Source organism: Lissotriton vulgaris, chromosome 1_2, assembly GCF_964263255.1.
Source record: "Lissotriton vulgaris chromosome 1_2, aLisVul1.2, whole genome shotgun sequence".
NCBI classification, from domain to species: domain Eukaryota; kingdom Metazoa; phylum Chordata; class Amphibia; order Caudata; family Salamandridae; genus Lissotriton; species Lissotriton vulgaris.
In genome coordinates this window covers 163460777-163473823 of record NC_141686.1, presented here as the reverse complement: position 1 = coordinate 163473823, position 13047 = coordinate 163460777, and the positions used below count along the sequence as shown (strand labels likewise).

The following is a 13047-nucleotide window of genomic DNA, read 5'->3' as shown; positions in this document are numbered from 1 at the left end:
ACAGTAGTGAACAATTGTTTTGTTGTGTTTTGTATAGAAACCCCCGCATTACCCACACTTCATTCTCACTGGAGATTATATTTATTGAAAATTCTTTGCCCAATTGTTGTGTTTGTTTTCTAATCCTTTGTTTCTGTATACAAAAAAATTAAAAAGCATTTTTTGGAAAAAGAAAAAGAAAATATGAACCTTTGGAAGTAGAAAATAAATTTCCTTCTTATAAACATTAGGTGTGGACTGAATAATTGGTCTACGGAGCTGTGAAAGGTCCACTCAGCTTCTTGTGTCTTTGATAAAATAAGACGAGCAGTACTGGCATTTGTTTTGTTTTCATACTAGTATAGGCGTAGCCTTACTGCGCTCAAGCCGAACCCTTTTTTGTTTCCAGGTTATTCCGAGACAGGGCACGCAGCGCTTGGGTGATATCTGAGGGTGCTATCTTAGTGTCAAGCGTACGCCTATCAGCATCCAATATCGTGGGCAACGTCAGTGGATCTAGGAAGCGATCCACGAATGATGGAGAGTACCGGGTCGGGGCTCCGTATACCTGTGCGTAATAGCATTGGAACGCCAGGAGGATCTCGACTTGCGATCGCACCAGCACACCCTCCGGGTTGATAATATCCGTGATCGGTTTGATTTCGGTGTCCTGCCTCACCATCCAGGCGAGCATCGCTCCCATTTTGTCCCTGTCCTTATGAACTCTGGAGGCATAGGCCCTGAAATTGTTTTTCGAAGATCAGCACAGGCAGTCTGATATACTGCCTTCGCCTCGGCCGTGAGCACGGCGTGTTCCTCCGAGTCATCGGTTTGTTTAGTGAGTGCAGCTAACCCTGTTCCGAGGTTTGGAGTGTCTGTTCCAATGTGCGGCGAACCCCTGCGATCTGTTTGATGCATTCCCCCCGTGCCACCACTTTAAATGCATCCCACTCCACCAGTGTCGACGATGCCGTGTTCGTGTTGTGTGAAAAGTAATTTTGTATGCTGGTTTTGTGTGTGTCCCTAAAGACCAGGTCTGATAGGCAGTCTCTAGGGAGACGCCAAGTGGGGAATGGTGGGGGTGGGGGGCGCCAGGTCAAGCGCAAAATGTGGGCGTCATGATCCGAGAGGATCCGACCTAGGTAGTCCGAAGATGTTATCTTTGGGAGGATTGGTGCAGAGCATAAGAATCTGTCTAGGCGGACCCGATCGGTGTGAGGTATCGAGTGGAATGAGTAAATGCGAGCCAGTGGATGTAAGTGCCGCCATGCGTCAGTAAGCGCCCAGTGTGTGGTCCAAGCTCTAAAGAGTTCCGCTTGCCGAGGGACTGGGGAGTGTGCGGGGGGAAGGTGAGCGGTCCAGAGTGGGGTCCAGCGTGCAATTGTAGTCACCCCCTAACACCCATGGAACTGTAGTGAACTGGGCTAAGACTCCTGTGAGGTGGTCCCAGAATTTGTCCTGCTCTGTATTAGGGGCGTAAATGCTGCCCAGGAGGATCCCTTGTCCGTCTAAAATTCCCTCTAGAAGTGCATATCTGCCCTCTCTGTCTACCACCCGCCTGAGCACTCGGAAGGGGGTGCCTGGTCTAACCCAAATTAAGGCGCCGCGCGCAAATGCTGAGTATTGTGTGGCACAAAAGGTCCCCCGCCACTTGGTCTGTAACCGGCCTAGTTCGGTAGCGTTAATATGTGTCTCTTGCAGAAGTGCAATACTGGCTGACATACGCTTAATGTAGGAGTAAACAGAGTAGCGTTTGCTGGGTGTGTGTAGGCCCCGTACATTCAGTGTAAGAACGTTAACATCCAACCGTGGAACCGCCATTACTAAGGTGTCGTGCTTGTGGATGGGGCCCCATTGCAGTTCCCGAGGGCAATAGGGTCTTGAGTTTCGTGTGTGCTCCTGCGCGCCATGCTTCCATAAGTGTGGGGGAGGAACTGACGGGGATAACAACAGGTAGAACCATGGATGGGCAACAGTCCCAATACTGGGGATATATCACCGGGGGTGGCATATCCAAACTAGTGTCCCACGAGGGGAGAAATACAACAGAATTCTGCGGGGGTGGCAGCATGTGTTACTGCCAGGCTTGTGCGCGGATCGGGCTTTTGTAGGATAGATGTCTATCGCACACAAGCGCATACTGTTATCTGGTTATACAATTGTGGCTCACAAACATCGCACAGTATATTAGGCAACCAAGAAAAGAGGATACAGCAGCTGTCTTTCCACCCATCACAAAGAGGCGCCAGGTTGTCCAGCTAGGGTAGCGTCCAATGTGTATGCTGCAATGAGGGGGGAAGAGATTGGGCCAAACCCTGACATTGTGCCATCACTGTCCTGGTCTTTTTTTACATGGGTGAATAGGTGTGGTTGGCATTCCAGATCCGATGCAAGGGGTGATGTGTGCAGTTCAGTCACTGCTCGTAAGGCGTCACGCCTCTTCTGCATGATTTGCGTGAGGTCGGGTGAGCCCGAGGGGGAGGATGCTTGGCTTTTGGGGGGGCCTGTCTGGGTACGGTTCGTGCCCCGTCTTCTGGATCGTCGCAAGTCATTGTTGTGCATCCGCTCGGGTCCGGGTTTAGGGATCAGCGGGCAATGAAACTCAGTCCAATCCCGTGCCTCCTCCGCCGTGGTGAAGAATATGGCCTTACCTTTGTGTAGCACTTTGAGGCGGGCCGGGAACAACAAGGAGTACTGGAGATCATTTGTGCGGAGGCGTCTTTTAACCTCCAGAAAGGTAGATCATTGCTGCTGGACTTCTCGGGCATAATCTGGGAAGACCATGAGGTCCTCTATTTGCAGGGGGCCCGCCGTACGGGCCGCACGGAGCACCGCATCACGGTCTCGGAAGTGCAGGAATTTAGCCAGCATGGGACGTGGAGGGAGGCCTGACTTGGGTTTCCGAGCGGGGACCCTGTGGGCTCTTTCAATGGAGAAGAATGCTGAGCGTTCTGACTCGGGGGTGAACGATCTGGTCCATGATTCCATGTAGGTCAGAGGGTCCGAGTTTTCAATCCCCTCCGGCAGACCCAGGACACAGATGTTCCACCGTCTCGAGCGTCGCTCCAAATCAACCGTGCGTTCCTCGAGGGCCGCCACGTGGCGCAGGACCCCCTTCATGTCTGCCTCCTGCGTTTTCACCGTGGGTTGCAGCGTGGCCACGATCCGTTCTCCCTCCTTCACTCTGTCCACCAACTTACGATGGTCGTCGCGAATCAGGCTAATGTCCGTCGTCAAGACACCCAATCGTTCCTCCATTGAGAGTCGGGAAAGTTCAATTGCCGCCAACACCTGGTCCAGTTTCGCCGATAGTGTGGGGTCAGTATGCGGCGTGTTGGCTTGCGTCCAGGTCCTCGTGTGTGGCATCTTCTCAATGGCCGTTTCAGGGACAGCAGTCACCTGTGAGCCCTTCGGTTTCCCCATGGGCCCGGGGACACCGCTCTCTTGTAGATTCCGGGAGCAGTGGGCCGTTGACTACCAGTTCTCTGGGGTAGATGGTAACCCAGTGGGGGTTGGTCACCCAGTTCTTGTTGGTACTTACGGGTTCATCCCGGGGCTCCTCAGGTCCGGGGCGCGCCGGCGGCCTGTAGCCGCCGGTGAATTCAGTGGCTCAGCAGGAGGCCGCGCGAGTGTCCACGGGTGTGTACCATCAGGGGGCCCTCCTCCGCTGTCCAAGTTCTCTAGTAGAAGGGGCTCCTCGAGAGTAGCTGGTTCTCGCCCCCTCCCCCTTCGGCATATGGTGCAGTCTCTATGCCGGTCGTTGGGGCTGAGGGTCAGGTGGTAGGGACCTGGGGGGTCCGGGGCAGCGGCAGGTCAACCTTGGTGTGGCGTGTGGCCGCCACAGACTCGGGGGAGCGCCTCTGCTCCTAGAATGAGGCTCGCATTGGTCACGGTGCCCGGGTCCCCGTGGGCGCCATTTTGAAGTCAGGCGCTCGGGTCCGCAGAGCCGCTTGTAGTAGCAGTAGCGTCTCGGCCCCTCCGGCCAGGGGACGATGCGACCTGTGTCCTCTTATGGGTCCCAGAGGAGGTAGGAGGTCACTGGGGTGCCGGCACTGGGATCCTCGGAGGGGGGTGAGAAAGACAGGCACTCACCGCCCCAAGTGGAGGTCGCGGACGTCTGGAGGGTGCAGCGCCGCGCAGGCGGCACGTCCACAGGTGCTCCACGATCCGCGGCGGCAGGCTGGGCCGGTGCTGGAGTCAGATCAGGCTCCCGGTTGATCAGGAGCGCTGGTGTAACGGAGCTCCGGGGTGGCGGCCGCCATCTTGCATGCCGGAGTGCGGTCGCGGGAGAAAGCCTGGTCCGGAGTACACCCCCGCGGGCCGGTCGCACCGTTCACCTGGGATCTTCCGCAGCCGTCGGCTCTTAGGGCCTCCGCTCAAGGAACAGGCTCTCGGCGGCGCAGGCATCTGTGGGTCGGAGCCGCGCCCGCCATTTTGGGACTCGGCGCACGGCTCTGGCGAGAGATGTTTCGGTGTGTGCCGCTCTCCAGCAGCCCTCGCGGCTCACCTGGAGGATGCCTCAATGAGTGGGGGCATTACAGGTGCTTTTGCTGATGGTTGAGGCTCCCGGCGATCTCAGGAACTGGGCAGGATGCGAGCCCGATTGCGGAGCCTCAGCAGGACACAGCCGCCATTGTGGCTTGCTAAGCCACGCCCCCCAGGAGGAGTCTAGTGTGTTGGCAAGTTTCTGAGCGTGGCCTGTGGGGGTGGGGGGACTGCCAGGGGTGGTGAGCCACCAGGTGTTGTCCCATGCAGAAGGGGATGGTCCGAGAACAAGGACTTCTGTCTTCTCCGAGTTGAGCTTTAGGCAGCTGCTGCCCATCCAGGATGTGAGGTCCATCATTCCTTCCTGGAAGTTAAGTCTGGTGGTGAGTAAGCATGGGCGAATTTTTGCGAATTTGCGAACTCGCAATCTGCAAAATCCGCGAATTCTCGCAAATTTGCGGATGTTTTTTTTTTGTGTTCGCAAGGATTTCTGCCAGTTCGCGAGGGTTTTGTACCAGTTCGCAATTGCGAACTTACATGTCGGCTCGCAACGGTTGCGATTATGTTGTTTCTACGTCTGGTTCATCATCACAGGTTCCCAGCACCCTCTGTTTCACCCCTGCCACCCTCTGTTTCACCCATGCCACCTTCTGGTACATCAATGCCACCCTCTGGTTCATCATCACTGTAGATTATGGGGGGAAAAAGCAAGCACACCTGCCCTGCTTCAACTGACATGAATTGATTTGGGGTTGATTTATTAATGTGTCACTGTTTTAAAATTCCAGTCTGGCACCTGCTTCCTTATCTGTAATTTGCTTTCTGTTGCAGTGCAATTTCTTTTTCCAGGACCTTTGTGGTCTACTTGTAGCTATTCTATGAGCCTGCTGTGAGGGTCAGAGCAGGGTCATACAATTGTTGCAACTAGCAACTGAACTCTGGAGGGGCCCCAGTCAGGAAGCACTACAGGGAATGGTTACTAAGGATGAGTTTGAACTTTTGCACCTGCTGAATGCTTTCACTTTTGCAAAACTCGTTTTTCTGCAGAACAGCATTACAGCAACTGTAATGCCCCAAACAAGCTTACTTGTGAAAGTTGATTTCTAATCCAAAAGTGATCCAAAGAAAGTCAAAAGGCCTCAAATCCAAAAAAGTGCAGGCAAATGTCAACCTGAGGAGTTATTCTGATAAAAATCATCATTTTCAGAAGGTCTATGCTGCTTGCTAGTGGATTTCTTGTGCAGAATTGCAATTTTTGTAATTTCGCGAGTCCGAGATTGTTGCTGCCCGCTGCACCTACATGTTCGCAATTGCGAACTTACACCGCACGCCGCAAAATTGTATCACCAAGAAAAAAAATCCGCTGCGTGCGAATTTGCGGATTTTCGGTAAATTCGCAAGCGTTCGCGGATTGCGAATTTACTGAAAATCCGCAAAATCCGCGAGCGGAACGGATTTTCCGCCCATGCTTAGTGGTGAGGGGGTCCTTTGTGAGGGAGAGGATAAGCTGGGTGTCATTGGCGTAGGTTACTATGCTGAGTCCAGGCTGTCTGACAATGGTGCCTAGGGGACCATTTAGATGTTGAAGAGCGTGAGGCTGATGATCCTTGAGGGACACTGCAGTTGATCTCTGTGGGTTCAGAGAGGAAGGGAGGAAGTCTGATTCTTTGGGTTTTGCCAGTTAGGAAGGAGCAAAGGAGCAGAGCCAGTCGATGGTGGTTTCCTGTATGCCGGTATCGTGGAGTCTGGCGGTGAGAGTGCAGTGGGAGACATCTGTATATTGAACAGAATTTAGATTATTCCTCAACATGGTTTCTGATTACTATTTCTGCATAATTTGAGAGATGCAACTTTGGGCTGGTTTTTGGGCTGACATTGGTCTGCGTTGGGCTCAATTTGGCCTTATACTTGAGCTTTGGGCTTGGAATTGGTGACAAAATCTGGCAACACTAGTTCCCTTTTCATCACTGTTGGCATGGGCCGCCATCTTGAGAAGTGGGCTGTGGCGATTGGGGGCTCTTGTAAGTCCGCCGTGTGATCCGGCAGCTCCTGAGCCACTGGCTTTGTGTCGCCGAGGTCCTCCACAGGCCCCAACCACACAGGGGGAGGCGGAAAGGGAGTGCTGCCAGGGAAGGATGACCACACTTGCTGGTGGAACCTCGGGGTGACTTCAACTTGCGGTCTCCATCTTGTCCCCCATGTTCACATACATATTTAGCTCAGACTTCAAGAAAGACTTTTATTTTCATTCTGCTTTTAGTGGGGAAAGGCTTCTTTTGAAGAAGGTCTCAGCTTTCAGCAAATTATTCCTGATATTGTCATCCACTTGTTAATGCAATGAATCTCAAGAGGTGCAATACCACACCTTGCATGGCAATTGCAAAGAAATTCTGGGCTGATTAAAGATGTGAAAGACACTGTCAGGCAGAATCCTATTGATCCATATTATTATTATTGAGATCAAAATAGAAGGCAGACAGCTAATGGGATGAGTTTATGTCCCAAATTTGCACAGGACCTACAACTAGTAGAAATGTTAGAATGCACCGTGTCACTGTCAGTCCAATGTCGTTGTTAATGAGGACCTTTTTTTTAGAATTTTTACCTGCACATTCGTCGACAGAATACTTGCACGTCTAAGTGACACCCTTTGAAATCCCAGCAAAAAAAAAAATAATCTTAATTTATCTTCTCTCTCATTCTTTTTAGCCTGGGGATAATCTAATGCCAATGGATGAAAATGGAAAATTGATTTTCCACTATGTAGACCTGCGTGCCACATGGGAGGTATGGCATTGTACAAAAAAGTTCAAATACGAGTGCATAAGTGGAAGTGCATGTCTCTGGAAACTCTTGAGCTAGTTCTGTGTAATTGTGTGTGTATTTAAATACAGTTTTACTACACGTACATCTATAGGTGACATGAAGCTGGGAATGATATGTTGTAACTTGATGGTGTGCCCCCATGCTATTGTCTTTATAGTTTTGTCCATGTGTTTTGTTCCTGTGCGCAAATCTTGTCTTCATGTTTTCCTCTCTCAATGTTGGTGTCGGCCATTTCTGGTGTTCACATGTCCATGTCTCATTACTTCCATGGCCCAGTGACACTATCTCCATTCAAGTTCAGTGTCCATATCTCTATGTCTTCAACTTCTTGCTTCGTTGTCCCATTATCCATGTCTTTAACAATTTGTTTCTCCTTTTCCCTTTGTCTGTTTCTGTTCTGATACTCGCTTCATTGTCCCTGTGACCTAGTTTTCCTTTCCCAACTTTAAATGTCACTTCCTCTTTGTCTCCCTATCTCGGTATCACTCCTTGCAGTCTTTGCCTCAGTGTCTATTTGTGTACCGCTCATGGTGTATGGCCACAGTGTACCCAGGCAGAGCAGGCCATGCCCTGTGTATACTCTGAATTGTACATACAGGGCACTGTGATTACTGTTGGGTTCTTTTTCAGGGAACATACAGGGTATGCCACAGGTAAAGCATGTTTGTGTTAAAATAACAAAACCATTTTAGAGAGCAATGCCACACAATGCTATTTTCTTTAAATTATGCAAATGTTCGTACCAACTGTCTTCCCTCTTGCCTCCATCAGTGGTTTGCTCTCATTCATTGTCAGAAATTAGCTACCTTCCATTCACAATTCTTTGATCAGCAAATTAATGTCTCATCATTTTTATTTATCAGATCTTAGATGCATCACTGGAACCTGGCTCAATGCCCACACAGAGTCCACTTTTGACTCCCTGGTACATTAAGGGACTTCATAATACTGGACTATAGATAATTACAATCCTTGGTGACTCAATTAAATGATCACATTCTATTCCACCTTCTATTTATCCTTTGAATTCCTCCAAAATCATGACTCTCACTTTCAGATGCCCATTACCTACACATTTATAACCCCAAAGATAAAAGCCAGTTTTGAACAGATTGCGAGCTACTTTTCTACTTTTCAAAAGTTGTATTTAGGGAATGTTTGATTTCAATATTGATTTGGTCAACAACAAAACAAAACAATAAAGTATCCCAATTATGTCATGCAGCTGTACAACCTCCATTAATACTTGTCCCGCCTGATCCTACACCTCCTCGTTGTTGGATCGGTGTCAATCCAATGCTTATCTCCCATGGACGGTGGTCTGATCAATCCTCACATACCCACCATCATCGACCAAAACTACACCCTAAAAAATCTAGCAATGGTCACTTAGGACCATACAATGGAGGGGTGCATTGTTAATAAGCAAATTCATGACTTTCACATGGCTCACTTAGACACTCGATACAAGAAGAAGAGAGATTTGTTGTCTAGTAAATATCTGACAATCGTCCGAATCCCCAATTATTTGCATGAAACTAGGGGGGATATTTACAATAAAATGTTGGAGTGTGGTATTACTTCAAAATTGGTAATGCCGCACTCTGACAATTTTTAAATGTGAGGATGTGCCTTAGGTACAAAAATACAGCGCACCCATACGTTTTCTCTTGCGCTGGAGGCAAAAAGGCTGCCTAACGCCAACGCAGGCACTCTTGTGCCATATTGCAAGGGTGCCTGCGCCAGGGGGGATTGTGTATGTGCAGGGAGGGACACCTTCCTGCACATAAACAATCTTTAAAGGCGATTTATTTGCTTTTTCTATGTGTGCTGCAAAATGCAGCACACATAGAAAGAGTAAAGTACAAGAAGAAATTAATAATATTTCCTCGTATCGCCATCCTAAGACCAGGTTTTACCTGGCCCTGGTTTTTGACGCTTCCCCATCCTTGTAAATATGGGGCAGTGTCAAAAAGCAATGGGTGTTGCGGCGGAACACCCTTAGCGACACTCATTGCACACCCCTTTCACACTAAGTGAAGCGTAAATATGGGCCTTATTTACAAGAACGTGTTAAGCCATTTTAAGTGGCTTAATAGTGCCTTGTAAATAAGGAGAAGGGGATATCGCACAGGAACATCACTAAAAGTGATGTACTGGTGGCGATATTTCCCTTGTAAATATATCCCTAAAATCTTCAATGAAAATGTATAATCTTGCCATCACAGCAGCCAAAAGCACATTTCTTTAAAACGCGACTACAATGGTCACCCAGCCAGTGGTGCTGGAACAGTCTGTAGAGTGGGGTGTTGGCCATTTGCGCCATCTCACTTAAATCATGAGAGTTTTGAAAAATCCATCTGCTAATGAGTGAACCCTCCTCCTGCCCGACAGAGTGGGCCAACTCAAAGACATTTTTATGCAAATAGTATAATTGGATGTCCATATTCCTTAGGTAAAAAGGTGTATGTTTATTTCTGGTCATTTATAGAGTCTATTCCATGGAAATGGTGTTTGGGAGCTAATAAAAATACAAGAAGCACCCCTGTAGGCCCACCCTAGAGTCTTCATAGTTATTCACAGCTTACAATGGTGCAATTGTGATTTTGTCAGTTCATTGATTACTTTTTGGCTGCAGCCTTGTGTACTGGGGGCATATTTACAAAAGAATGGCTCAGTGTCGCGTTAAAGCCAAAATTGCTAACTCTACGCTCCGCCATTCTGAAAATGTAGGGATGCACCGTATTTACAACAATACGATACATCCCTGCATTTTCCCTTACGCTGGCACTAATTACAGCTGCCTAGCCCCAACACAGGCCCCCTTGCACCATAGTGCAAGAGTGACTGCATTGAGGGAGTGATTGTTTATGCAGGATGGTGTCCCTACCTACACATAAACAATCCAGAATTGCAATTTGTAACTTCCATCTGTGCTATAATATGCAACATCACATAGTAGTTGTTGTCTCAAAGAATCCCAACCAAATTTCAAGTCAGATGAACTAATGTGCTTTGTCTTTTATTGCAACTCTTAAATGTGTATTGTGCTTGGTAAGCACTGTGTACCTAATATCCTCCCAATATCAACGCAGTCCATCTAAACAGTGTAAAGAGACCTTTATAGTAGTGCGTGATATATTAATGTAGTTAGACACTCAGTTAGCCAGTTAGTGCATCAGATTGACCTGAATAGTAGTAGACTCTGAATCAATTAATGGTATGACAATTGAGGGTGTTCCTTTAGCTGATGCATAGACTCCACCAAACTTTAAAAAGTACAATACAAATACCACTGATTCCCAAACCAAACAGCATTGTGCCTTATTCACCAAGAATTGTAAATCTCAGCATGGCGAGGCTTCTGCCAAACCATGATATAATATACTACCCAATACCTAATTCTCGTTGGGCCTGATTCACAGAATTAATTTAAGACAAAATCCTAAACTTACTACTTTTGGTATTCACAGAATGGATTTACGACTACTAACTTTACGTCCACACTCGGGCCGGAGATTCCGGCCCGGAGGCGGAGCTATTTTTTCTATATGGTTGTTTTTGCAGGATCACCCCAAGATTTTTGCCTTGTGTTGCTGAACCTATTTTTGTTGGAATTAGTACTCTGTGCACCTTTTCCCGGCTAACCAGTCATCAAGTACTTGTGCTTTTTCCAGAAAGCATAGTACAGTTGGCATCGACCTGATTGGTACATTTAAGTCCCTAGTATATGGGACTATATATACCAAGGCCCTGTATATTAAGTGCTACTTCTTGGTAGCAACACTCATTATGCCACACACTAAAGTAGCCTCCTTAAAATATGTCTCAGGCTTGCCACTGCAGTCAATAGAGCAGTTTTAAGCTCCTATCTTGAACTGACAAATAAACCTTTGCCAGGCCTAAATCTTCTTTTTTAGTGCTTGTAAGTCACCTCTAAGGTAGACCCTAAAGACTCAGAGGGCAGAGTTCTTTGTATATAAAGAAGTGGGATATGTGTCTTCAGGTTTTACATGTTCGGGAAGTGAAAAAGTTCTAAAGTCATTTGTAATGTTGTATGGCCTATTTCTTTTATTGACTAGCATTGTGTTACCTTATTACATTTAATAAGTGCTAATTTTGGATTGGGAGTGAGTAAGAATATGCTGTATACACTCAAATGAATTGAAAATTCTACCTTTAGAAATGTGATATTTTCTTATCCCAACCATTTTTGTCTCTTGCCAGTGTCTCGGGTTACATGACTGAATTGCATCATGTGTAACACAAAGGGGGTTTAGGTGTGGACTGGTTGGGACATCCTGGTAGGATGACTGGGATGAGCTGGACAAAGCCCCACTTACGCTTTGCCTCCTGCACACACAAAGGAATCTGACCCCAGGTCTGCCCTGCCATTTGTCAACTCCAGAGCCCTGACAGGGGAGAGGAAGCACTTTCCAGAACTATATTTGGAAGTAAGACATGGAATCACCCACAAAAGGCTTGCATGAGGTATAAATAGTGTACCTCCTGAGCCACTTATCAAAACACTTCTGGACCTGGGGAAGTTATGGGACAAGGACGGCCCTTCTGACAGAGGGCTGCCCTACTGCTGAGTATTGCCTTCCTGTCAGAGAAGGAAGACTGGACCGGCTGTCCTTCATCCCAGGCTGACCCAGAGTGACTCTAAGGGTCATGTGGTTGACCTGTGTGAACTACAGGAACACAACAAGCATCAGAGGTCTCAGTGCAACTGCCCAGCTGATCTGCTGCAAGTGTCCCTTCCTGGACCTGCAACTGAACCTGAAGGAGCCCTGCTGGCCTCTGCTGGATTGAGTCCCTGGTTTCCAGGTTCTGTACCCTCGGCTAGTATTGGTGTGTTCTCTTAAAGAAAAGGTGAAAATCCTAAGGTTGGGCTGCTCATGAACGTGCCCATTCATTCTGAGACTCTGCTATCATGAAGCTCCGGTGAGACTTGTTTGTCGCACTACAGTGATGACTGGCAATGCGAGAGATGCACTTCATGTAACAGCAGTGATAGCCTGCGGTGACTGTCTCAGAGAGAAAGCTACAGCAATGACCGTCTGTGCCGCCCGACCGTCTCTTCACGTAACAGTAACGACAAACCTGCTCTTCACATTACAGCAATGACCTTCGGCGGTGCTCTACCTGCTTCTTGCCAGCTCCTCCACTGCAAATGGAACTCTTTGCACTGACCCACTCTTTATCACTGTTGGCCTGAACTTGTGACTTTTTCTCGGTCTAGCACAACCAAATGACCGCAAGTGGCCCTTTGGGCTTTAAGGCGCTATTTTCACTGAAAACTCTGAGGACCTCATTTACAAAAAAGTGTTGCATCATTGGGGAAAAACAGGGATTCAATACCTTTCATTGCAACACCATGGATGTATTATATTTACACTACGGCACTCATGTCGGAAGGATTGCCCAGATACTTCAGGAATCCTGATGTAGCTTGTAGCGTAGTTATGATTCATTGCTGGAATGTGTTGGTAATCTGGCGCTACTCCAGCAATGTGTTATTACACACGAGGTGAGTCCAATGTAAAAGGCCCTATGTCCCTCCTTACACCTGCTTGAAGCAGACATAAGGATTGTGACACAGTCATATCAGAGGAGTGGCACAGTGAAATCCCCACATGCATCAAGCATTTTTTGGAGTCCCAAACGGTGCGATTCCTTAAAATCGGCCGTTTGAGATTCCAAAAATGCTTTTTGGAATGCATCATTATTTTTTCATGAAAATCGCTAATATTG

General features: G+C 48.0%; 1 protein-coding gene across 2 annotated transcripts in view; it reads left to right on the top strand.

Annotated features, from left to right (window-relative positions):
• LOC147734752 (estradiol 17 beta-dehydrogenase 5-like) overlaps positions 1-13047 on the top strand; it is a 318862-nt gene that overhangs the window by 150164 nt on the left and 155651 nt on the right. For both annotated transcript variants that reach the window (XM_086953029.1, XM_086953030.1), the window contains one exon: positions 7174-7251. In XM_086953029.1, the coding sequence (XP_086809155.1) occupies positions 7174-7251 (78 nt within the window). The remainder of the gene's footprint in view (positions 1-7173; positions 7252-13047) is intronic.